This window comes from Aotus nancymaae, unplaced genomic scaffold, assembly GCF_030222135.1.
Source record: "Aotus nancymaae isolate 86718 unplaced genomic scaffold, 86718_ANA_hifiasm-v0.15.2.pri h1tg000028l, whole genome shotgun sequence".
Lineage (NCBI taxonomy): Eukaryota > Metazoa > Chordata > Mammalia > Primates > Aotidae > Aotus > Aotus nancymaae.
In genome coordinates, this window is record NW_026988441.1 from 26,186,318 (window position 1) to 26,212,567 (window position 26,250).

Sequence of the window (26,250 nt, forward strand, 5' to 3'; positions counted from 1 at the left end):
AAACTGTCTAAAAAAAACAAAAACAGGGCCGGGCACAGTGGCTCACGCCTGTAATCCCAGCACTTTGGGAGGCTGAGGCGGGTGGATCACGAGGTCAAAAGATCGAGACCAACCTGGTCAACATGGTGAAACCCCGTCTCTACTAAAAATACAAAAAATTAGCTAGGCACGGTGGCACGTGCCTGTAATCCCAGCTACTCAGGAGGCTGAGGCAGGTGAATTGCCTGAACCCAGGAGGCAGAGGTTGCGATGAGCTGAGATCGCGCCATTGCACTCCAGCCTAGGTAACAAGAGCGAAACTCTGTCTCAAAAAAAACAAAACCAAAAAACAAAAACAAACAAACAAAAAAACCAAAAACCAAACAAGCAAAAAATGGGCATGGTGGCATGTACCTACAGTCCCAGCTACTTGGGAGGCTCACCTGGGGTCAGGCGTTTGAGGCTGCAGTGAGGCTCAGGTGATTGCGCCACTGCACTCCAGCCTGGGCAAGAGTGAGACTCTCTCTGAACAACACATAGCAAAACAAAAAACGTCGCACATCCAACTGAGCCCCTTGGGCTCGAGGCTAAGATGACCTGTGTATCTCTCATGAGGAACTGAGGCGGCATGAGGGCCCTCACACCTGGTGTGTGTGCTGAGTGGCCCCGTCTGTGCACAGTAAAGATACAGGCAAAGCCCAGGAGAATTGAAAACACCTGCTCCAGCCAAAACTCACAGAGCCGTTTTCAGAGCAGCACTATTCACAGTTGCCACAAGGGGGAAGCAACATTCACAGTTGCCACAAGGGGGAAGACTATCCATGAAAGGATGGATAAGGCTGGGCGACGTGGCTCACACTGGTAATTCCAGCACTTTGGGAGGCTAAAGCAGGCGGATCACTTGAGTCCAGGAGTTCGAGACCAGCTTGGGCAACAAGGTGAAACCCCCGTGTCTAAAAAATTTAGAAAAATTAGACTGGCATGGTGGTGGATGCTTGTCATTCCAGCCTCATGTGCTGATGGAGCATGGGGTTCCCTCCGTTCTAGGTGAGGCTGGACCAGAGGAAAATGACCAATGGAGGGGGATGGGGACTCAGGCTTCCATCACGTCACCTGGCTCAGATTTGGAGACTGTATCCTCATGCTGTCAGCTGAAGATCCTGCCACAGAGGGGACCCCCATAGGCACGACAGGGAGGGTGGCAGCTGTCTTTGGGATGGCTTGAAAAGGGCACAGAGGAAACAAAGACACAGCGCACGGCTCCTGTAAGTCATTTTACTTTGAATATATAGGAAATGAAATCCACAAACAGGAAGCTATGTTCTATGGTTACGTCTTTTAAACAATGTTCTGTATTTACAAATTGTTTTTTTCCCTAAGTAAAAGCACCAGCTGAAAAGTTATAGGCTGCTAAAACCGTTACGATATTACAAACCCATTAAAAGACATTATGCCAAACGTACTTATTAAAAACCTTAACAAAACGAAGAGACAACACAACCAGCAAATTGAGCCACCATGCTGGGCTGGGTGGCAGGCCCGATTTCCCTGCCCGTGTTTCTGATGAACAGGGCTGGGAGTGCTTACCCCAGGGAGAGGACCCTCGCCCACCAGCAGGCAACTATGGGGACCGAGCTGGGGAGAGGCAGCTGTGTCTGAAGCAAACACATAGGCCTCACTTCCTGCCGTGGGTGGCCTCCTGGTCAGACCCCCCGACCTGCAGGCCACAGGACAAGGGTAGAGGCATACGGGAGGGTCCGGCCAACTTTCAGCTGTTCATCTGCCAACAGAATGCCTTTCTGCAACCTCCTTATCCTCGTACACCAAAGGGTCTGGAGTTTTTGTTTTTTCCGACACTTAGGTATAGGACACTGTGTGATGTGTCCTCAGGGATTTGCTGTCTGCCTTCCATTGTTTTGTTTTTGCTTGTTTTTGAGACAAGGTCTCACTGCCACCCAGGCTGGAGTGCAGTGGCCATCACGCTTACTGCAGCCTCAATCTCCCGGGCTCGTGATTCTCCTGCCTCAGCACCCCCAGTTAGCTGGGACTACAGGCATGTGTGACTGTTATCTGGCCTCTATTCTTGCAATTGAAAGAGATGCTATGAGGCGCTGAGTGACCCACAGGAAGGTACTTATCAAAAGCTTTGTGTCACCAGATGTGGCCGTGGAAGGAGGTTCAAAGCTTGCACACACACGCACGCGCGCGCACACACACATACACACACACACACGCACGATTTGGCTTCCATAAAGCTCGAGTAGAATATTAAATATCGAGTACTGAGTTTTTAATTGTAAACTTAAGATCTCCTCCTTAACTTTACATATACATAGATAACAGGGTGGTCATGAAAAGCACTTTAACATCAGGGCAGATGTTAAGTTCTGAGGTTCTGTTTTCAACTGCTCTACATACAAAATGCCCTACAAGCAAAGAAAGGCTTAAATAAATAGATGGGGACGAACATGACGCACGTTGTGGTGACGTGAGTGTGGTGTGCAGGGGTCGGACAATGCGGGGCCCAGGTGGGCAGGAGCATATTGTGGAGACACAGGTGGTGGCATCAGGGATGAAGGGGAGGACCTGGGAGGTTCCTTCAAGGTGGAGCCTGCAGAGGCCATGGCTTGGAAGTCGGGACAGGGACAGCTTGTGGGCCAGTGCCACACGCTCTCCTATTGGCCTCATGGGCCTGGAGGCGGCACTGGGTAGCACAGACAGGGTCAGGCTCTCCCCCAGTGACCCAGAGATGGTGGTGGTCCATCCCTGTCCCTCTGACCAGCCTGTCACTGGTGCTGATGTCAGCCTGGCTGCGGGTGGTAGCCAGTGAGGAAGGGGGTTATTGACAGCCCTGCCTTTGGCTAAGGCACGCCCAGCCTGGGGATCCTGAGCAGCTGACCTGAGCAATCCAGCGTCCCTTCAGTCACAGACGCGGAAGCTCCCAGAGGCAGCTCCACAGAGCGAGGGTAACAAGACTTGAAACCACCACCTACTCTGCCGAGCAGGACCCCCACCACCTGCAGTAGGGAAAAGCTCCTGGGCTCCAGAAGCTGGAGGAGGTGGTGTCTTGAGCCCTGACGCCTGCCACTGATGTCTTAACCCCTGACCCCACCTCCCAATGCCACATTGTAACCTCCTGATTATCTCTAAGTGGATAAAACCAAACACTGCTCTCTGGACCCAGGAGAAGCTCCCTGGGGCCCGGCTAGGGAGGGGGTTTCACACTGTGCCCCAGAGACCTGGCAGGGGAGACAGGGAGGGTAGGGGACCAGGAGGCTGACCCACTGCCCACAGACATCCTCTGCAGGGAAGGCCACAGATCTGCCAGGAACAAAGTCCCTGTGCTCCAGATCTGGGGGTGGGGCCATGCCATGCACCCTAAGCTAGCTGAGGAGGTGATCTTAAATTTGGGAGAGGAACCGCTCCCCTACTTCCTACCCCTCAGCAGCCAAAGGACGGGGGAAGGTGGCTGGTGCAACAGGAGCCTCAGCTCCCAGCTCCAGCTCCATGGATCTTCACTGCACACCCGTGTGCATACACACGCACACCCATGTTTACGATCACCTGCACCCCCCATGATGGGATGGCGAGTCCAGTCAAGGTGCAGATGTTTGGAAGCTGAGTTCCTGGGTCCCTGAGGGTTCCTGACCAGAGGCCCCAGCTGCTGCAGGGACCGACGCTGGAGAGAAAGCTGGGAAAAGTGCTGGGATCTGTGCTTTGTCCCGCACGCGGGCCATCACTTCTTCCCTCCAAATTCAGGCCAGAAACTGGCATCCGCATTCTGGAAACTGCCTTGAGCAGAGGAAACACTCCACCTGCTCGGCATGAAGGCCTGGGCGATGGAGTCAGGCACGGTGCCCCTGGGGCACCACCCGCCCTGGCACACAGGATCAGGATCTGCCAGGGGCCTGCACCCTGCTCCTGGCCAACATGACCCAGATGCAGAGGCAGGACTGAGGCACTGAGGTCCACTCTGAAGGGTGGCTCTGGAGAGATGGCGCCTGAGTGCCACCTGTGAGCCTCTGCGGTGGCAACGGCCGCCACCCCTCCTGGGAGGGCAGGGACTGGCCCTGCACATTCCCAGGACTTGGAAGCTCTAGAGACAGTCAGGAAGGAAGCATGCCTCGGGGGCAAGCTTGAGTGCCATCTGGGTGGAAGCCGGAGACACACAGGCCCTGCGGAGCTGGACGGCCCCATCCGGGCCTCACAGGAGGCTGGCCAGGCTGGTGTTGGGTCCATTCTGAGCTTGGAACTGCACGGGAGGTGGACCGTCCGTCCACTGTGGGGAGGAGAGGACATGCGAGTGAGGCACTGTGGGCCGTTCCCAGGGAAGAAGAGGCTGGAATGCTACCCTCCTTGGGCTGCTCACCCAGCCAGGATTCTGTTCTCCACGCCCCAGTCCAACGAGCCCTGAGGAGGCACCTGCGTCCCCTGCTTGGGTGGCGGTGCCTGCAGCCGTCTCCCCCATTAGAGGGAGCTCCTGAGGCTGAGTTAGGGTTTGTCGGACAAAGACAAATAGGGGCCAAGCTGCACCTTCCTCTTGCAGGTGGGGAGCCCGCTGGTCTGAGATCCCATCCCCACGCACCCCACACCCGTACCGTGATGAGGTTGTGTTCGGGGAGGCTGCAGGCCTCAATGTGGTCCTGAAGCAGCTGCTGCGAGAAGTTCTGGTGCATCTGGGCGGCCTCATGGGCATCCATGGCGTTCCCACAGGCTTTATTCAGGTCTGAGAGTGCGACATGAGCATGGGGGCCTGCCTTGCCCTGTCACTGCCCAGGCCCTCCCACTGGGTGCAGGTGGAGCCCCAAGGTCAAGTCCCAGCTGCGCCAGTGGATCTCTGGGTGCCTGGCACGTCACTGGCCCTGAGCCCCATCTTGGGATCACAAAGCCCATGCGCCAGTCGCCCTCATAGGGCAGAACAGGGCTGGCTGGGCAGTGAAAGCCCAATACCAGGCTCCCCACCAGCCCTTCAGGGAGCCCATGGCCTGCCCTCAGGCAAACAAGTGCTCACTGGGGCACAATGCCTGACACTGATCCTGAGGCAGCAGCCCGGGAGCCCACTGCACATGAAGCACCCCATCTCCTGTCACCTCCCCAGGGCCTCGGTTGAGTCTCTGGACCTCAGTTTCCTAACCTGGAAATGGAGGAGCTGCGGTAACAGCATTGATGCTCGTTGAGTGCCTGCCCTGCTCCCTGGGCACATTGGCCAGCCCTACCCAACAGGCATGGCTGTTGTCTGCTTTCCCGGGAAGGAGCAAGGCTGAGAGAGCCATGGCTCACAGCCCAAGTCTACCAGATGCCAAGTAGCGGCCTCTGGGTCCTGTAGAGACTGAACCAGACCCTGAGTCAAGCAGATGCCACAAATGCACTCACTGACCTCAACCAGGGCCTCCTGGAGGAGCACCCCCTACCCATGCCAGAACCAGGGCTATAGCCCATTGAGGCCTAGTCCGAGCCAAGGCTGAGCAGGACGTGCACAGCAGCCCTGATCTCTGGGGAGGGCCAGGCTGGGGACGGGGAGGAGGGGTGGCCACTGCACTCACCTCTCAGCAGTGCTGATGACCACAGCTGTACCGACATGTCTGGGATCTTGCTGGCCAGCTGCATGGCGGGAACCACCATGTTGTTACTCTCCTGTCAACCAAGAGCAGTGAGAAGGAGTGAGGAGCCCGGACCCCACTTGCTGAACCCAGCCCAGGTTGGGGTGGGGATAGCCTGGAACCCACCTACCGAATCCAGCCCAGGTTGTGCCCTCTTCCTGTATCTGGCGAACTCTTATGCCTACCTCAGAGCCCATCTCAAATGGCCCTCTCTGAAATACCACTGAAAAATAAACTGCCCTCACTCCTGGCTTTGCAGGTACCTTCTCACAGGGGCATGGACAATGGACAACTCTGGGTGCTTCTGCCTTTTCAAGTGAAGAAAAAGCATTGATGGCAGTTAGCCCTGGACCCACAATGGGGGCTGACCAGAAATGCAGATTCATTTAGGATTCCAAGTCCTGAGAGGGCAGCAGCCCCTCCAGTTTGTCTTCTACACCTGAGTTGGCTCTCATGGGAGGCCCCCACAGACAGGTGGGGGCTCTGGGGGAACCAGCATGCAGGAATCCTCCAAGCCTGACTCCCTGCCTCGTGACTACACAGGGCCACTCCCACTTGCAGCCCTAGCATCCTCAGGATGTGGCAGAAGAACTCAGTAAGAGCCATCAGGGGCCATAAACGCCCGTCCCTGTCGCCATGGTGAGGGCCTGGAGCCGGCAGACAAGAGCCTGTGCCACACAGACTACATGGCGACCAGCAGTGCTGGTCTGACTCTGACCGGGCCGAGGACTCTGAGCCCCGTCAGCCTGGATGTGGGGTTCAGGTAAGGCCGGGAGAATTCCCTAGATGGTGACTTCGGCAGTCTAAGGAGCACTTGGGAAGCCAAGATGGACACATCCCCAAAGCCGACTCCTGAGACCTGGCTTCAACGCCACCAGATACTCCTCCAGAGTGCAGGGATGCTTCTGCAGAGACACAAAGCCCAACAACACTATGCTGTCCTGTGGCTGCACCTTGAAAGTGAGATCCAGGTGGGTCTCAGAGATTTTAAAATTCACCAAGCCCTTCTGAAACTTCAAGCAAGAAAAACTGCTCTCCTCTGCTAGGCCTGGGGGTGGCTGGCTTGCTGGGAGCTGGGCTGGGCTCTCTGCAGAAAGCCAAGGGCCTCTGTCTGAAAACAGCCTGGGGAAGGAGAGTCCTCCCTCAGCTCTCCCAGGTAGGTTCCCCCAATAGCTTGGGATGCCCCACAGAATCTGGTTTTGAACACTTGAGTGATCCTGGGAGGTGTCCTATGCTTGTGGACACTCTAGCCTAACAGGCCCAGGACAGGGCATCCCAAGCTCTTCTGGGCCCCTGGATCCTCACCTGAGCCCATCTTGGCCATTCAGCCTTCTGCTCTGGCACTTGTGTGCCGGCTGCTGTGATGCCCATCTCTGCGGTAGCTCCTGCCTGGTCAACCTTGCCCTGTCTGCACCAATACCATCCAGGCCCCCAAGGCTGCTGCCTTTCTGGATGCCCCCAGCCTGACCTCACAGGACTGACTTGGCTGTGTCTGGCTGTGTCTCCCTGAGATCTGGAGTCACTTGAGGCCAGGACCGTGGTCTGAGGGTTCTTGGGAGCAGCCTGTCTCCCGATAAGGGCCCAGGAACACAGGGAGCAGAGGGAGATTCCTAAACGAGCTCTGTGAGACGCCCAGCGAAACCTAAAACATGGGCCAGGAGTGGCAGCCAAGGGGATGCTCCACCCTCCTTTCCTGCTCCAGGGATCTTCTACACAAACAAGAGCCAGTGAGGTCTGGGTTCCAGTCCTGGGACTGCAGTGTGGGGCTGTGTGACCTTAGTCTTCCCACCTGACATAACCCCAGGCTACCTGCACTGTCCAGTGGGGACACACAGCCCTTACTGTGCTCAGAGGCTGAGGGCAGAGGGACAGCACATTCTAGAAGGAGCCAGCTACAGGTTTTGACAGGGTGGTGGCATCCCCAGAGTTGAGGCCAAGGCCCACCAGGACCGGATATGCAGGGCCCATTTGTTGGCCTCTGCAAAGGCTTACCACAAGTTGTGTGTGTGTGGGAGGGGTGGGGGTGGGGTGGCACCAAGTTTGTTAATAGTGTCCACGCTGAGGGAGCCCTCAGACCACATGAAACTTTACAGGCCAAGACACACATCCTGCATTATCTGTCCCATGGAAATGGCTACAGTGAGGATGGCTAAACTACAGAGTAGATGCTGCTTCAAAAAAGCTTCCAATACAGTGGTGTGGAGAAGGCAAATATAAAATTATCTGGTGGCTCACGCCTGTAATCCCAACACTGTGGGAGGCCGAGGTGGGCAGATCACCTGAGGTCCAGAGTTTGAGACCAGCCTAACCAACATGGCAAAACCCTGTCTCTACTCAAAATACAAAATTTAGCCAGGTGTGGTGGCGTGCGCCTGTAATCCCAGCTACTCGGGAGGCTGAAGCAGGCGAATCACTGGAACCTGGGAGGTGGAGGTTGCAGTGAGCCAAGATCATGCCACTACACTCCAGCATGGGCAACAGAGCAAGATTCTCTCTTTTTTTTTTTTGTATCCATATACAAAAAACTCAAGAAAGACTCTGTCTCAAAAAAAAAAAAAAAATTACCAAATAGGCTGATAAGCAAAACCTCCACGTGGGAGGGGTGGGCAGTGGGAAGGGCTGGATGATAGAAGACGTGCAATTTTTTTCTGTTCTGCTTCTCAGCCTTCTAATAATGGACATGTCACATTTTATAATCTAGAAAAATAACAAGTTGTTTTTTTTGAGACAGTGTCTCACTATGTTGTCCAGGCTGGAGTACAGTAACATGATCACAGTTCATGCAGCCTCAACCCCCTGGGCTAAGAGATCCTCCCACCTCAGCCTCCCAATTAGCTGGGACCACAGGCATGAGTCACCACACCTGGCTAATTTTTTTCCTTGGTTTTTGTGGAGATGGCTCTCACTATGTTGGTCAGGCTGATCTTTTTTGCTTTTGTTTTGAGATGGAGTCTCATTTTGTCACCCAGGCTGAAGTGCAATGGTGCCGTATCGGCTCACTGCAACCTCTGCCTTCTGGGTTCCAGTGATTCTCCTGCCTCAGCCTCCTGAGTAGCTGGGATTACAGGTGTGTACCACAACACCCGGTTAATTTTTACATTTTTAGTAGAGACAGGGTTTCACTATGTTATAGGCCAGGCTGGTCTCAAACTCCTGACCTGTGATCCGCCTGCCTCAGCCTCCCAAAGTGCTGGGATTACAGGGGTAAGTCACCATACCCCGCCAGGCTGATCTTGAATTCCTGCCCTCAAAAGACCCTTCCACCTCTGACTCCCAAAGTGTTGGGATTATAGGCCTGAACCACTGTGCCGGGCTGGAAAATAACATTATTATTTTTTTAAGAGATAGCATCTCTAGGGCCAGGCGCAGTGGGTTACGCTGTAATCCTAGCACTTTGGGAGGCTGAGGTGGGTGGACTGCTTGAGCTCAGGAGCTTGAGACCAGTGTGGGCAACATGGAGACCTGGTCTCTACCAAAAATACAAAAAATTAGCTGAGCATGGTGACACACACCTGTGGCCCCACCTACTTGGGAGGCTGAGGTGGGAGGATCGCTTGAGCCTGGCAGGCCAATGGTGGCTGTGAGCTGAGCTGAGATCATGCCGCTGCACTCCAACTTGGGTGATGGATTAAGACTTGGCCTCGAAAAAGAAAAAAAAAAAAAAGTCTTGCTAGGTGGCCCAGGCTGGTGGTATTGAACTCCTGGGATCAAGTGACTCTCCCCGATCAGTCTCCCAAAGTGATGGGATTACAGGCAATGAGTCACTGTCTGGCCAAAAGTATCTTTTTTTTTTTTTTTTTTTGAGACGAGTTTTGCTCTCACCTAGGCTAGATGGAATGCAGTGGCGTGACCTCAGCTCACTGCAACCTCCGCCTGCTGGGTTCAAGCAATTCTCCTGTCTTAGCCTCCCAAGTAGCTGGGACTACAGATGTGCACAACAATGTCTAATTTTTGCATTTTAAGTAGAGATGGGGTTTCACTATGTTGGCCAGGCTGGTCTTGAACTCCTGACCTCAGGTGATCTATTGCCTTGGCCTCCAAAAGTGCTGGGATTACAGGCATGACAGAGCACCCAACCCAAAAATATCTTTTTTTTTCTGAGACACAGTCTCACTCTGTCACCCAGGCTGGAGTGCAGTGGTACAATCTCAGCTCACTGCAACCTCCGCCTCCTGGGTTCAAGTGATTCTCGTGCCTCAGCCTACCAAGCAGCATAGGTGCCCACCACCGTGCCCAACTATTTTTGTATTTTTAGTAGAGATGAGGTTTCACTATGTTGGCCAGGCTGGTCTTGAACTCCTGACCTCAGGTGATCCATCCGCCTTGGCCTCCCAAAGTGCTGGGATTACAGGTGTGAGCCATTGTGCCTGGCCAAAATATTTTCTAAAAAATAATAATAAAATAAATAAACAAACAAAAAAGGCTGGGCATGGTGGCTCATGCCTATAATCCCAGCAATTTGGGAGGCTGAGGCAAGTGGATCACCTGAAGTTGGCAGTTTGAGACCAGCCTGACCAATAGGGATAAACCCCGTCTCTACTAAAAATACAAAATTACCATCCTGCCTAACATGGTGAAACCCTGTCTTTACTAAAAATACAAAAAATTAGCCGAGTCGTGGTGGTGTGCAGCTGTAGTCCCGGCTACTCGGGCAGCTGAGACAGGAGAATTGCTTCAACCCAGGAGATGGAGGTTGTAGTGAGCAGAGATCATGCCACTGAACTCCAGACTGGGTAACAGAGCGAGACTCTGTCTCAAAAAAATAAAAAACAAAAAAAAAACAAAAACCACACACAGAATTAGCTGGGTGTGGTGGTGCATGCCTGTCATCTCAGCTACTCGGGAGGCTGAGGCAGGAAAATCAGTTGAATCGGGGAGGCAGAGGTTGTGGTGAGCAGAGATCGCGCCATTGCACCACTTCAGCCTGGGCCATAAGAGCGAAACTCCATCTCAAAATTAAAAAAAAAAAAAGGAAAGAAAATTCAAGACCTTGTGAGATCAGGTGGGTAAGAGTAGGTGAGGAATTGACAGAAGGACTGAGGCGGCTGGTCCCGTCAGAGACCAGCTGGCTTTGGGTGGGGACCAACCCCAGGGGCCACTCGTACCCTGAGAGGATGCTGTTGCATGCCAGGCAAGGATGAAATGTTTGGGATTCTGGCTGAGAGGAGGTATCTCCCTGCCCCTTAGGTGTCCACAGGATGGGGTGCCTGTGTCATCCCTACCAGCTCAGGGCAGCTTCTTTGGCCCTGGCTTCAGCTCCCCTGACCCCTGGAGCTCTGCCTGCCTGATGTCTGAGGCCACACCCATTGGGCCTCCTGCCTGCCCCCCACATCCTCCGTGGGTGCCCAGCTCCCCTGCCCCTGCCTGCCCAGACTGGCAGCCAGGGTGCCCACCTAGACACACTCTTTGAGGGGCATAGGATGAACAGTGCCATGCTGCCCCTAGGCTGCTGGCTGGCTCCTGTCCCTCAGCCAGCCCCACAGGCACCCAAGCAAGGGGCCCAGGCCAGGGCACTCACTCTATGGTTTCCCAGCACGTAGAAGATGTGGCCCAGGAGAACGAGGGAGCAGGCCGTGAGCCGGTTCAGGTCCTCGGCATTGGACATCTTCAGAGTTTCCCGCAGAAATCGCCTGACAAGGAGAACGCAGATGCGGATGCCTGCAGGACGGGGCCTGGGCCACCCTGATCACAGCCCACCCGCTGCCCTCTGCCCTGCACTCACTTGGCCTCATTGTAGCGTCCCTGGAAGAAGGAGAAGAGCCCTCGCACATAGAAGGCAGCTGCTCGGAGACAGTGCGAGCTGCGGGGAGAGTGCAGTGTCACGTGGGGTGGGGATTTAGATAAAGCAGCAGGTTTACAAAACGGCAGTGGGCAGGAGGCAGGGGAGGGATTTCCGAGAGCCCCCTGCTGCAGACTGTCTGTGAGGAGGGGTGTGGGGTGTCAGGGTGCAAAAGGCAGTTGGGGGCCCCACTCAAAGAGCACGGGGAGCTTAGGGGATGTGTGGAGTGGCGCCTGGAGTGGCTCACCTGACAGGGAAGCTGTGGTCTGGGTTGATCCTCTCCAGCAGACTGTAGAGCTAGGGGAGGAAGAGCCAGTCAGCACCATTCTGCATTTCCACAGAGGAAAGGTCCCCCCCGATGCACTGCAGTACATGGGCATTTCTCTACACTCCTGTAGGGACTGTGGCTGACCAGGTAGAGCCTGGTGACTGACCAGCAAGAGTGGTCTCTGGTGAGAAAGGCCAGGGGCAGGACCCTCACACCCTCAACCGGCCCTGCCTGTGCCACCCTGTCCTGTGGTAGGTGACGGGGGCCTGGGTGTCCAGGAGGCTTCTGTATGGTCAGAGTGACGCTGAGGGGCAGTGGGCAGATTGGCAGGCTGGGGCCCATGAGCCCTGTGGGTTGGTGGGGGTGAATGGAATTTCTCTGGAGGTGCAGGGACCCCGTGAGGCTCTGATGGGGGCGTGATCTAGTATTTTAGATGCCCTCTGGCTGCAGAGACTCAGGGGAACACTGAGAGCCCACATGTGGCATCAGATGACCCAGCCAGGGTTGGATCATGGCTCGCTCGCTGTAGCCTCAACCTCCTTAGCTCAAGTGATTCTCCTGTCTCAGCCTCCCAAGTAGTTGGGACCACAGGCCTGCACACCCACACTGGGTTATTTAAAAAATTTTTTTGCAGAGATGGGGACTCACTATGTTGCCCAGGTCTTTAACTCCTGACCTCAAGGGATCCTCCTGCCTTAGCTTCCCAAAGTGCTGGGATTACAGGCATGAGCCACTGCCCTAGGCCTGAGACACTTTGGAGGCAGACTCCGAGGGTTGAAAGGGATACTAGAACTGAGGGACATCCTAGGGCTGAGGGAGATCCCAGGGCTGAGGAGGGAATCCCAGGACTGAGGGGGATCCCAGGGCTGAAGAGGGAATCCCGGGGGCTGATAAGAGGATCCTAGGGCTGAGTGGGGATCCCAGGGCTGATGGAAGATCCTAGGGCTGAGAGGAACTGCAGAGGGAACCTGACTCTTGTGAGCACTGGCTCAGAAGTCCACGTAAGGGTGCTTGGCCTATGAGGACAACCCTGGGTGCCCCTACCCAACACTGGAGCCAGTGAGGGTCCCTGACCCTGCAGGGGCACCAGTACAACCTGGGGACAAGGTGCCCCAGCTGCTGCCCCTTAGGACTGGGCCTCAAGGCCTGGCCGATATCCTAGAGCAAAATGATTGGGCTACAAGACTTTGTCTGTGGGATTCATACAGCTTGGTTTCTTTGCCAGAGAGAAGTGTTCTGTGGCTATGGGAATGTTGTTGTCCCAGACCTGGCCTCCCTCGATCCACCTCTGGGTCACCCTGTGTGCCTCTGTGTCGAGTGCAGCCCATCTCTTAAAAGGTGAACACACTGGGGTTTGCTGTTTGCTGAGATTTGCTGGTGCCCAGGACAACCCCGATTCCCCAAAAAGAAGAGAACGGAGAGAAAGGATACCAAACATGAAGCATGTCACCTACTACCTCTTGGTGCCTATTTCCTTCCCGTATATACACACTCGCCAGGTTGGTGACGATGAAGGCCCACAGCTCCTGGTGGTTGGTGAGCTGGAACGGGAGACGGGGACATTAGGAGGCTGGGCCGGGTGCTGTGACCCACGTGGCAGTGTCAGGGCCACCCACAATCTCCACGGAAACTACTTCAGAAAAGACTTGTTCTTTTCATTTCAAATACACTTGCCTGGCCTCCTAAACCCAAGGGTAACACAGCTATCAATTCTTCTCATTATAAACCATTGTCTGCCTTATGGAGCAGTTAGAGAACAGAGAAGGGGAAAACCAGAGGCCGGGAGCAGTGGCTCACACCTGTAATCCCAACACTTTGGGAGGCTGAGGTGGGTGGATCACGAGGTCAAGAGATCGAGACCATCTTGGCCAACATGGTGAAACCCCATCTCTACTAAAAACACAAAAAATAGCTGGGTGTGGTGGTGCGTGCCTGCACTCATGAAGTCCCAGCTACTCAGGAGGTTGAGGCAGGAGAATTGCTTGAACTGGGGAGGAGGAGGTTGCAGTGAGCTGAGACCACACCACTGCACTCCAGCCTGAGTGACAGAAAGAGATTCTGTCTCAAAAAAACAAAAAACAAAAAAACAAACCAGCCATGCCGATCCCATCCTCAGAACACGTTGGGTTTTGGTCCATTTTCTGCTGTCTCTCAGGACAGAGACCTGGTGGACCCTTCCTCCGGGCCACAGCCAGCAACCTGTGGGACCCAGGTGTCCACTGCCATTGAGGCACATGCTGGTCCTGGGTGGGGATCACTCTTCATGCGGGGAGGAGGGGAAGAGGGGAGCTGTTGTCCCAGAGGGGACCAGCACAGGCCCCGCTCCAGAGGTGGGTAATGCTGTGTCGGGGGCCAGAAATGCTGAGGATGACAGGTGGTGGATGGACCATGGCCCCTGGCTCTTGTTGGGAAATGAGATCATCAAGACAGGGACCGCTCTATGTGGCTCAAGCCCTGCCCAGACCCTGGTTTCCAGTGGGGCTGGGCAACAGGTGGAATGAGCCCAGGAAGTACAGACCCCACTGGTACAGACCCTCTCCTGGTGCACAGCCAGGAGGCCCAGAGGATCTCCTGAACCAAGCATGGATGCTCTGAGACACAGCAAGGTGGGGGATATTTGTTGCAGGGTCACAGGAGGTGGCGCATGTGTTCGGGGTTAGTGGGGTTGGGGTTGCATCCTGGCCACATCACTCCTGGGTGGGCCATGAAAAAGAAGCTCTTTCGATCCTGGGGTGAGGACTCCTTAGGGTACATGGCCGTGGAAGCTTGACGTGGAACCAAGCCAGCAGCAGCAACCACTTATGGGGAGTGAGACGCAGACAGAGATGGCAGGATGGCGAGGCACAAAGGGAATCCTGGCCCTGCTGCAATCAGAGTGAGGAATGGTTCTGGGAATGAGGCGAGGGGGCAGAGGAGTGGGTGCTGAGCCAGCTCTTCCCACCCAAGCATGCTGTCTGCATGTCAGGGCTCCTGTGCACCTGAGGCCAGTGGCAGGGGTGGCAGTACCCACAGGCCTGTACCCTGCACCACAGTCAGGGTAGTACCCACAGGCCTGCACCCTGCCCCACAGTCAGGGCACAGGACTCCCCGGTGACCTTGCTTGAGTGGCAGACAGAGCAGCCCCTGCTCCCTGACACCTCTCCTCAGGGCCCTTCCTAGAATCACCAGGAAAAAGGCGTCCATAGCCCTATTTCCAGTGAGGAGGTTGAGGCTGAGGTGGGGACACAATGGTCCCACTCTGGGCTTCTTCCAACCTTCTTCCAGGGCTTGGCAGGGCCCCCGTCTGAGGCCAGGAGTCCTTCTCTGCCCACAGAGCACCTGGGCGGTGGCCCAGCTCCATCACTCTCCAGGGGAACCCTGAACCCAGGGTGGCTCTGAGTCGTCAGCTGACACTGGAGCCAATCCAGCCTTCGGGGTGGGTGCCGCAAGAGCTCCCACTCAGGCACTAAAGTAGCGTCCCCAGACATGTCATACCTCTCCCTCACGTCTGCCCTCGGGTCAGCTCAGGAAGCCCCTGGCCCCATAGTGCCCCCTTATCTGGATAAACAGTGTGTCACTGCCAGGGCCGGCATAGGCTGATGACTGTGCATCGCCTCTGGTGCTGTGGCTTTGCGTAGCTGACCTAGCGCAACAGCTGTCCTCATCACAGACCACACCCGACTCCTTACTCAGAAGTGTGGCCCGCCCCAGCAGCAAGGAGGGCCGGCACCTTACCCGAAGGGCTGTGGTGAACTGGGCTTCCGCGTTGTCCATGCAGTTGACAGAGACACAGTACAGGCCCTGGAAGAAGGTGGTGGTGTCATCAGGGCCGGCCCCTGGGGAGCTCCCACTGAGGACTCAGATGAGAGACCATGCGGTGTGCCCGGGGCCTACACGGCTGCCCTGGAGGAGTATGACAATGGCTCTACCGAGTCAGCTGCAAGGCAGGTAACATGCTCACTGTCCCCGTCTTTCAGACCCAAGCCAGAATGGGGTGGGACAGGATGCTCACTGGAAGCATTCCAGATCCTGCCTGGGGAGGTTATGTGATTACCTATGGGAACATTCCAGATTCTGATTGGGGTGCTGTCAGGGGGTTCTTCACTGGGAACGTTCTCGACCTGGTTAGGTGCTTACTTACTGGGAACATTCTGGATTCTCCTGGGGTGCCGTCACGGGATTACTCACCAGCAGTGTGTGCAGCTGTGCTGCGTGGTTGGAGAAGAGCCGGGGGGACTGCTGGCACAGCTGGCAGACCTGGGAGATCTGCCGGGAGAGTGTGTGCTGCCGTCACAAGACTGTGACCTGGGACCTGGCGTCTGAGCAGCACTGGGGAGACCCCATACCTGGTGGGTGAGCCCATGTCCCATCTGCCCAAACTGGGGTACAAAGCCCCAGCAGACACGTCCCCCATGAGGGCAAAGGGCAGCCTGGACCCCACTGTGGACAAGGACCCTTGTCTGTTACTCGCCTCCTCCACCCTGTCTAACAGGTGTCTGGGCCGTAAAGGATCTCTGGCCTACTCAAGGCCCCCATCCCCTCTCAGGAGGGTGGGCACTGGGGGTAGAGAGCGTTCCTAATGGCAGGGTGGGGTATAAGAATCACTATCAAGGGACCCCCAAATTTCCAGAGACCATGTATGCTATTCTCTTGGCGTGCAAGCTTTTGGGCCGTGGCCCATCAGTTTGTTTGGTTTTTTTTTTTGAGACAGAGTCTCACTCTATTGCCCAGGTTGGAGTGCAGTGGTGTGATCTTGGCTCACTGCAACCTCCGCCTCCCAGGTTCAAGTGATTTGCCTGCCTTAGCCTCTCAAGTAACAGTGGGATTATAGGCGCCTGCCACCACACCTGGCTAATTTTTGTATTTTCAGTAGAGACGGGGTTTCGCCATGTTGGCCAGGCTGGTCGCAAACTCCTGACCTCAATGATCCACCTGCCTCAGGCTCCCAAAGTGCTGGGATGACAGGCGTGAGTCACTACACCTGGCCTCCACTGGTTTTTGTATGAGATTCTCTGATCAGTGGTGCCTATGTAGGGCTGAGAAACCCTGGCTGACAGCGAGACAGCAGGATGGGCTAGCGTTGGCTGAATTGGCCAGTGTGCACTTGGCGAATTCAGTCTCTTGTCTGACACTGCTGAGACCCAACAAACTCCTGGGCCTTCCTGCCACTTGTGCACTGCCCAGCCTTACCTCCTGAAGTGCCGTGGCCTTGTGACCTGTGACGAGGCGGCACATGATGATGTGCTCTAGCAGGATCACTTGGAAGGACGACAGGATGGGGCTGCAGTCCAGCACTGTGGGCGAGAGTTGGGGATGAGCAGGCAGGGGAGGCTGGAGAAGGCGCCAACCCCAGCCCACCATGCCCCCACCTCATTCCTGTCTCCTGCCATACTGGCCAGGCACCCCCCGCATCATCTCCCCAGTCCCCACTACCCACTCTGAGTGAGGGAGTATGTCTTGGTGTCCAGGTGAGAAGATGGAGCGGGAGCTAGAGGTTGGTTCCCACAGTGTTCCAAGAGGGGTCGGTTCTAACCCTCACCCCTCACCCTATGTGCTTAATAGCTTGTGGACACAGCAGGTTCTAGAAATGTGGAAACCACCCTGGATCATGAGACCATGCAACAGAACCTCAGGCAGCGGGTGGGGGGACCTGGGCCGGGCCCTACCTCCTGGCAGCCCCAAGCAGCCAACCTCACATGGGAACATGACAAAGAGCAGCACAGGCCTCTCAGGCTCTAAGCTGGCTTGGCTCTGATGCCTTCTCCCCCAGCAGCACTCACGAGGGTGCAAACAGGCTGACTATCAGGCACACTGCACCAGCCAGAGATATCTGCTCTGGGTTTGTGCTAGTCAAAGGTCCCTGGACGGATTAGACAGCTGAGCATTTGAAAAGAACTCAAGACTTCCAAAGGACATGCTGGTGGTCAGTGAGGACTGAATTCTAATCCTGGCCTCATTCCAAGGGACCCCATCACAACATTGATAATAATCGGGAAAAGCAGCCACCACCTGTTTCAACTGAGCGTAACTGGGCACAAGGGCCCTGACCACTCAAGGGGGTACCTCCCACCCCAGGCTGGTCTGCTCTGCTCTGATGTTGGTCACCAGCATTTATCAACTGGGGTGACGAGACCCACCAGGCAAGGCAGCGCAGTCACACAGGGTCACTGGGCCTTGGCACAGCCAGCATCTGGCCAGGCCGTCCGCCAGGGGGCACTGTGGCCGCGTGGCCAGCTGAGCACCCGACTTACTCTTGAGCTTCTCCAGCTGCATGAGAGCCTTGTCCGTGTACTTCTGTGCCTTCTCCAGGTAGCCCGCCTGCATGGAGTGCATCACAGTCACCTGGCGACAAGACCAGACAACAGGGGTTACCAGGGCCCTCTCCCTCTCCCCACCCCCGCCCCCAGCCCTGGCCCCAGCGGGACGCACCAGGTAGACGAGCACACACATGTGCTCCTTGGGCAGCCAGTGGAAGAGGTCGGCGGGGTTGCTGGGCAGGATCTCGTCGTCGTGCAGCGTGGAGATGGTCTGGATGCACTGCTGTAGCTGCTTCAGACACGGCTTCACGCTCTTCACCTGCGTGGCACCCACACCTGAGTGCCCACCTGAGCCCGGCCTCTCAGGAGGCCAGGCCCAGCCCAGCCACCCCTGCCCCTTCCTCCAGGGAGCACCTGCTTTCCCCTTCTGCCATGGCCACCTCCTGCAAGATGGACCCACCCCCGCCACACTCCCATGGATCAGCTGGGCTCTCGGGGCAGGAGCGGGGCCAGACAGGCAGCTATGGGACTGAAGTTTGTCCACTGCCCAGTGCTGGGCCTAACACCAAGGCCCAAGAGAGACCTGTCCAGACCCTGCTGGAGCTGCTCTTGGCCTTCCTGCAGCCAGACCCGAGTGCTTTGCAGGGGGTGGGAGGTGGCTTCCTGGCCCAGGAGTCTCGCAGGCGCTGTGGCTCTTACAGACTGGCCCATCTCGTCCTGAAGCCCCGAGGGACGTCTCTGCAGCCCTGGCACCCCGAGAGAAGTGTGGCTACAGTCTGCTCTGTGTCCCTATGTGCCAAGTGCAGTGCTTCACCCAATTGGCAATGATGGGTATGGATGGGGGAACTGGGAAACCTCCTTACCAAGCCCTGTGGAGACGCTTGCCTGCAGCCCATGGCAAGAGGGGTAAGTCTGAGGGGCACAGGGCAGCTCCCAGCCCCTGAAGGGTCAAGGCTGTCACACAAGCAGAGACAAGGAGCTCAAACACAGCCATTCCCCACCCACGGTGGGGTCAAAGAGTCCAGTCTCAGACATGGCTGGGCACATCAGTCCCTGCTCAACCCCACAGGAGGGGGACCAGACAGATACCACTTGGGCATCTGCTATGTACAGGCACCACCTCAGCACATCCATGCTTTATTCTCATGATTCCCTGAACTGCAATTGGAATCTCTGAGCGTCCACACGCTGAGTGAGTATATGCAATGTCACACATCATACTACCAAAGGGTGGTGGGGTGGCTGGGACAGACCCTGCTTCCAGGCACCAGCACACCAGGCAGGCACAATGGTGCCAGCACTCGCACCAGAGCAGGCCAAGAGTGTCTGTGTCCGGGGCTGGAATGATAGCCCTGCTGTGTGACAAGGTAAGGTGATGACACAGCTGACCTCACAGCCCAAGACCCATTGGCCTGGGTGCCACCCATACCCACTGGTCGCAACCAGCAGCTCTCCCGAGAGGCGCCACGCACCTGCCCAGCATCCAGATAGTGGGTGACCTGGAGCACCAGGAAGAAGACACGCAGCGACTCTTTCTGGATGGGGTTCCCCTGCCAGTTCTCCACGATCTGCCCACAGAGGGTCAGCAGTGGGTGCACCTCCTGCAGTTTGCGCTCCATCAGCAGCAGCTGGGGAGGGAGAGGTGCAGGCATGGGGTGTGTGGCTTGCAGGGGCCCTCCCTGGACCAGGAGCACAGGGCTGCCCACTTGCCCTGGGACTGCTGCCACCAACCCAGAGGGCAAGGCCAGCCTGAAACCCCGGCCCAGGCAGCTCCTAATCAGGATTCTGCCTCAGCATGAATCCCACAGGGCTGAGCCTGAGCTTCCCTCCTGAACCCTGCAAGGCCCGGGCCTCACCCTCTAGGCTGCTCACTGTTCCTGAGGGTCTGGGTGCCTGAGGGGCGACGCCATGGAGAGCGAGTGGGGTCTGAGCAGACTCTGCGGGGGCCCTGCCTCACCTCCACAACACCAGCCGCATCCAGCCATGCCCAACCTCAACTTACCATCCCCTTGCTGAGGAGGAACAGCGCCCTGCAAAACAGAGGCGGGGGTCAGGTCCCAGAAGGCCCAGGGGCCTCCCGGGATGACTGTGACTGCCCCAAGGCTCACAGGACCTAATGTGCCACCTCGGGGGACAGTTCAGTGGACAACAGTGAACAGTCCCGGATGAAGTTTGTTATATTTACAAGACTGCTCTATTTTATCCTATTGTATCTATATTTCTTTTTTTTTTTCAGAGTTTCGCTCTGTCACCCAGGCTGGAGTGCAGTGGTGTAATCTTGGTTCACTGCAACCTCTGCCTCCCGGGTTCAAGCGATTCTCCCGCCTCAGCCTCCTGAATAGCTGGGACTACAGGGATGTGCCACCACGCCTGGCTAATTTTTTTATTTTTAGTACAGATGGGGTTTCACCATGTTGGCCAAGCTGGTCTCGAACTCCTGACCTCAAGTGATCTACGACGCCCAGCCTGTATTTATTTTTCTTGCATGGCTTAGATGCACTCATGTGAAAAGTTCAAAAGGTGGCCGGGTGCAATGACTCACGCCTGTAATCCCAGCACTTTGGCAGGCCAAGATGGGCTGATTACTTGAGGTCAGGAGTTTGAGACCAGCCTGGGCAACATGGCGAGATCCTATCTCTAGAAAAAAACTTGGCAGTGATGGACACACAGGGTGGGGGCCAGTGGGCAGGCTCGAACGTCAGGCTCAAACCTGTGCCTCATGGTGACTAATTTTTGTATTTTTTGTAGAGATGGGGTTTCGCTATGTTGCCCAGGCTGGTCTTGAACTCCTGGGCTCAAATGATTCTCCTACCTTGGTCTCTCAAAGTGCTGGGAATATACTGTGAGCCACCGCACCTGGCCTGAAATGCCACTTCTGTTCTTTGTCCTGGACCATGATGGTCAAACCCCTTCTATGTTAAGAAAGCAGGAGGGAAGGAGGGGAGTGGGTGCCTACCGTGTGTACTCGGATCCCACCACCCGGGCGTACTCAGCCCCCACACCCAGGAGGTCGCAGGCCGACACCAGGTCCTTCTCAAGCGTGTGCAGTTGCTAAAAAGCAGAGAGAGCAGTGACCTTTGCTGCCAAACCCATCAGTTTTATGGTACCTGGCCTTTGTGCTTTATTAGCAAACTCAACGAAACCTCCCCACCTCAATGAAACTGCCTGTGTCAGTTCTGAGCAATATTAATCAAATTATCTCAACATTGCTTTGGGTACACAGCTCCAGTTGGCCTGTGGTATATATATCATCTAAACTGAATGGTGCCTGAAGTAGACACTGTCTAAACTTAATGGAGCGCAGAACCAGCAGCCGAGGCTCATGTCACAGACCCTCAGGGCTGTGTGAGCACCTAGGGCTGTTCTGAGTTCTTTGTGGGTACCTGTGGGTTTCATCTTCAGTGGGATGTCAATGTGCTCCAGGGCCTACAAGGAGGGACTCCCTCAGAGGCAAGTGTCAAAGTCTCAACAGGTTGGAAAGGAGACACATGCCTGGTTTGACCCTGCAAGGCAACACCTGCGGGGCCATGGTGGAGAACTCAACCCCTAGGTGCACCTGCCAACTCTGTGACCTAGGGCAGGTGACTCATGGCCTGGCCTGCTCCTTTGTCTGCTAATGGGCACAAGTGTGCATGGGGAGATAGAAGAAGACAGCGTATGCACGTGGCTTCTCAACAGGCTTGAGGGAAGAGGGCCTTGGGAGCCTTGACTGCTGTGTGAGCTCTTCCCTGTGGGGTCTTTTCTCAGCCAGACCCTCCTCGGGTGAGCAGCTCAGCTGGAGGCATTCTCGACCTGGGGTGCACACACTGCTTGCTTAGGTGGGTATCATGGGAGGTAGCTAAGTGGTGGCCTGGAGGGCAGGCTGGGTCATGGAAGAGAGAGGCTGGGGGTCGCTAGGGAGGGGATGCCTGAGGGTGCCCAGTGCAGAGGTGTGGATGGAGCCCACGACAGGAGAGGTGTCCCACACAGTGAAGCTTGCTGGCCCCTCCACTCCAGCCGGGAAGGCCCAGTTTAGAGAGTTCCCCGACAACCAAGCATCGTGGAGCTCAGGGACCAGGAGACCACCTACATCTAAGGGGCTGAAGAGGGGCTGGAGGGAAGCAGAAGGGGGAATGAGGGGGAACTATGTGGATCTCAGGATAAAGCTGTGCCCCAGCAGCCCCTGAAAGCGTGGCCTCATGTGGGAAACAAGGTTTGATGTGGACATCCGTGGCCTGATAGGCAGCCCCTTGGAGTCTCAGTGTAGCTCCTAAAAAAACCCACAGCAGGTCTCTGTCAGGAAACGTTCCTGGGATTTCGATGAGTGCAGGCCAAAGATGAGATGAAAATGGCTGGGAGGGAGGGGAACCCAAAGACAGCCAACAAGCAGCAGGCCCACTGTCAATGTCGGTCCCAGGGGAGACCCGCACTCCCACCACTCATCCCTGGGTGCTGCCGAGAGCTAGGCTCAAGCTGGGGATGCTGTCAAGGACGGAGGCTGGAGGGGGCTTGTGAGCAGGTTAAGGAAATGTCCCTATGTCCCCACCCACTCTGTGTGGCAGCCTAAGGGGGTCTCCGCGTTGTGGACTCTGCTGTTCTTTGCACACGGGGCAGGTGTGTCACGGGGTCATGGTCCCTGCCGGGCACCCTCGTGCCTGGGCCGTGGTACTCACAGCAAGCTGGAAGAGCAGACGGCAGTGCCAGTATGGGGTCTGCTGTGAGATCTGGATCGCCTTCCGCAGCAGCGGCTTTGCTGCATCGACGGAATTCTGAAAGGAAATAGTCACGTTTGGGAAGGTTAAAAAAAAAAACAACAAGGCGGCAATCAAGACGGATTCCTTAGCAGCAGCTGCGGTGCCAGAAGGCAGTTCCTGTTCATGCTTACCAAAGGATTTTCTGGGGTTGCCAATTTACTTTATTAAAAGCAAAAAAAGATATTTTATTGGACTCACTGGCTGGGAAGTTTCTGCACCACTCTTAAAATAACTTCTCATTCAACTGGACTGAAAGTAGTTTCAGTTCAAAATTCTAAACAGCCAAATCAGATGCCAGTTCCCATCTTTTATGTTCTCAGAGCAGAGAGAGGCATCGGGGTGTGAAGCACACACATTCCCTGCCGCCAAGGCCACCTTACTTGTCATCATTCCGAGCTGGGAGGAAGGCAAATTTCAGCTACATCTGAAATCAGGAACCAGATTAAGAAGAGAAACTGTACAGACTTGTCAGGCGAGGAACAGGCTGATCTCTCCAACAGCCTTCCGCAGAAAAGGAAGCTGCCAGCCCTATTTAGCAGGTGACTACCCACCAAAGCCCTGGGGCTGGGGCATAAGAGGCAGGAAGGTAATCTCAAGTGTTAACAGCCAGAATGGCTGGGCATGGTGGTTCCTGTGTATAGTTTTGGCACTTTGGGAGGTCGAGGGGGGAGGATTGCTTGAGGCCAGGAGTTTGAGACCAGGCTGGGCAAGACTATCTATCTCTACAATAAATTAAAAAATCAGCCAGGCATGGTGGTGCACGCCTATAGTCCCAGCTACTCGGGAGGCTGAGGTGGGAGGATCATTTGAGCCCAGGAGTTCAAGGCTGTAGTGAGCCATGATTGTGCCATGCACTCCAGCCTGGGTGACAGAGTGAGACCCTGTCCTTCCCCAGCCGAAAAAAAAAAAAGGAGGGATTCCAATTCCCAGAGCCCCAATGTGCCAATGTTAGCACAGGGAGAGATGATACTTTGCTTTCAGAAACCTGAATATGTTCTTACCTCTTGACAGTATAACTCAGACAACAGACTTGCTGCTTCAAATTTAACATCTTCGAACTGTGGGATCTAGTGACATCCAGTTAAGGAAGTACAGACACCGTGAAAAAGGTCAGTTTGAAAGGGCCACAGCAGGCTGGGCGCGGTGGCTCACGTCTGTAATCCCGGCACTTTGGGAGGCCAAGGTGGGTGGATCACCTGAGGTCTGGAGTTCGAGACCAGCCTGATCAACATGGTGAAACCCCGTCTCTACTAAAAATATAAAAAATTAGCTGGGTGTGGTGGCGGGCGCCTATAATCCTAGCTACTCGGGAGGCTGAGGCAGGAGAATCACTTGAACCCAGGGGATGGAGGCTGCAGTGAGACAGGATCACACTATTGTACTCTAGTCTGGGCAATAAGAGTGAAACTCCATCTTAAAAAAAAAAAGGGCCACAGCTTGGGGCTCCTACCCTGCTGAGGTCTGTGGGGCATGCACGTCCCAGCCTGCCCTGAAATTCCAATTTCTGCTGTTCCCCCAGTGAACCCAGAGCTTGCCGCAGGGCAGAGCTTGGAGCTGCGTGCCAGGTATGGAGGGAAACACAAAAGAGGAGCGCAGCACCCAGGGGCAGCCGAGGGCTAGGTGGGGACGTTCCAGGTGGTCTGTGGGCAAAGCCTCAACTTGCAGGGCATGTTGGGAAGTGGGATTCAAGTTTTGATACATTCTTTTTATTTAAGTGGAGAATTCCTTAAAGGGAACCGTATCAACATGGAAAGGATACTTGCTGTGATATCAACCACTGAAAGAGAAAGAAAAAAAGATTAATTCTCAGGCAAACACTGGTACCCAGTTACTGCCTTGCTTTGGGGTTTCCACAGTTTGTCCTGAGAACAGAGGCTGCCAGGTGTCCAGGTAACAAGAAGGCAGCCTGCTCGAGTTGAGAGGGTGGGCTCACTCCCCTCCAACCCGGCCAGGTGAATGGAAGCTATAGAGCCCCAGTGGGTGCCTGAGGAGGAGGGGACATGCCCTTCTGACATCAGAGGAGGGGCTGGCACTTGGGAGTCAGACCCCACAGGCCCATGGGTGGCAGCTGCTTCAGAAAGGAAAAGAGCTCAGAGGTGATCTGGCCCCAGCAAGGCCCCCATGTGTCACGCAGAAGTAGGGCCAGCAGTCAGAGGTCAGGCAGAAAGGAAGGACATTCAGCAAAGCATAACATGAGAAATCAGTTACAACTGGGGAATAGGTCTGTGGGGGCAAGGTCAGTAAGGCATTTGAAAGATGCTCGGCTATGAGCAAAGTCAGCCTCTCAGAGGAGAGGGAGCGGGGCTCCAGGAAGGACCTGCAGGGGCAGAGCCGCAGGATGGCACGGAAGACGCACACCAGGAAGGCAGTTCAGACAACAGGCTCCAACTGAGGGACCACTGTGCCCTAAAGTTCCATTTTCCAACAGGTTCCCGGGCTAGTCCAGGCCACTGACCACAGCCCATCAGATCACCCAGGGTCCCAAGCACACAAGCCTAATGCCATCCCCACTGACCTGCATGTGACACACACATTAAGAGCAACCCACGCCTGACAAGAGCCTTGATGGTTGCTGTAAAGTGGATCCGGAGCAGAGCAGAGACCCTAACTTACCATGTGCTGTGGGAGGACCACATGGGGCGGGGCAGCACGTGGGGCAAAGTATGGAAAGCGAGGGGCTGGTTCTCCAGGCACTGAAGAGCCCACGAAAAAGGCACACAGGGCCAGGGAGGTGAGGCTGAAGCCTGATGGTCTCTGCCACTCACATGGCGACAGTGGCCACTCCCGGCTGAGGGTCAGAATGCCCTGGAGTCACCCCTGGAGACAGACTCAGTCAGAGGTAGAATATGAAAGCACCCGCCCAGATGGGAGTTTTCAGACCATCCTGGATGCAGCAGAGAGAATGCACGAAGGGAGGGGGGAGGAGCCAGTGAGGCCTGGAGACAATAGGCTTCAACTCACAGTTGGAGAAATGGCCAATCACACAGAAGAGAGGGGACACTGGAGGGGACTATGACAGAGAAGCTGTGCTAGAGCTGGGCTGAGGTCTCCCCAAACCCTGAAATTTGGCGGTTCTGTGATTTGGGCACCATGGGGGCCAGCAAGGGGAAGCTCTTCGGACAGTCCAGGGTGGACAGAGAGCACTATCACGCACAAGCAGCGACCCCAGCCTGGGTAAGCAAGGTGCAAACCTGATGCCCGCAGCTGAGCCTGGCACCTGTGACAAAGCTAGCCCCATTTCTGTTGTCACTGCATCCTAGCAGAGGTAAGCAAGGCGACCAGGCAACAGGTGAATCCCCGTGGCTCTCTTTGGGTGAAGAAGCTTTCCTTTCCAGTCTGTGGCCATGGGATGCTCTCCCCAGCACTGACGACAACCCACACAGGCACTGTGGACTTCAAAAGGACATGTCCAGTCACTTTATGCCTTCTACATCCCCTTCTACAAAGCTTTGGCCTAAGCCACCGAGCTCAGGCCTGCATGGGTCCATCAATGTCTCCTCATAGCAACAGCTTTTCTTTTTGAGAGTCTCACTGTGTTGTCCAGGCTGGAGTGCGGTGGCATGATCAAAGGTTAGGCACCCTAGCCTTGACCTCCTGGGCTCAAGTGATCCTCCCACCTCAGCCTCCTGAGTAGCTGGGATTGCTGGTGCACACC

At 55.6% G+C, this 26,250-nt stretch overlaps 1 protein-coding gene across 1 annotated transcript in view; it reads right to left on the reverse strand.

Moving 5' to 3' along the window:
• Positions 1–1,240: 1,240 nt before the first annotated feature.
• The window catches only part of MAU2 (MAU2 sister chromatid cohesion factor), a 36,489-nt gene continuing 11,479 nt past the window's right edge, over positions 1,241–26,250 (reverse strand). Inside the window, exons 2-19 of the mRNA XM_012443553.2 lie at positions 24,355–24,372; positions 23,597–23,662; positions 22,515–22,610; positions 20,819–20,913; positions 19,865–19,892; positions 19,335–19,490; positions 18,035–18,181; positions 17,857–17,947; positions 16,796–16,899; positions 15,794–15,871; positions 15,341–15,406; positions 13,081–13,167; positions 11,606–11,655; positions 11,302–11,379; positions 11,098–11,209; positions 5,523–5,613; positions 4,578–4,705; positions 1,241–4,258 (exon numbers count right to left, since the gene is read on the reverse strand). Coding sequence (XP_012298976.1) covers positions 4,184–4,258; positions 4,578–4,705; positions 5,523–5,613; positions 11,098–11,209; positions 11,302–11,379; positions 11,606–11,655; positions 13,081–13,167; positions 15,341–15,406; positions 15,794–15,871; positions 16,796–16,899; positions 17,857–17,947; positions 18,035–18,181; positions 19,335–19,490; positions 19,865–19,892; positions 20,819–20,913; positions 22,515–22,610; positions 23,597–23,662; positions 24,355–24,372 — 1,566 coding nt within the window. The 3' untranslated portion in view covers positions 1,241–4,183. The remainder of the gene's footprint in view (positions 4,259–4,577; positions 4,706–5,522; positions 5,614–11,097; positions 11,210–11,301; positions 11,380–11,605; positions 11,656–13,080; positions 13,168–15,340; positions 15,407–15,793; positions 15,872–16,795; positions 16,900–17,856; positions 17,948–18,034; positions 18,182–19,334; positions 19,491–19,864; positions 19,893–20,818; positions 20,914–22,514; positions 22,611–23,596; positions 23,663–24,354; positions 24,373–26,250) is intronic.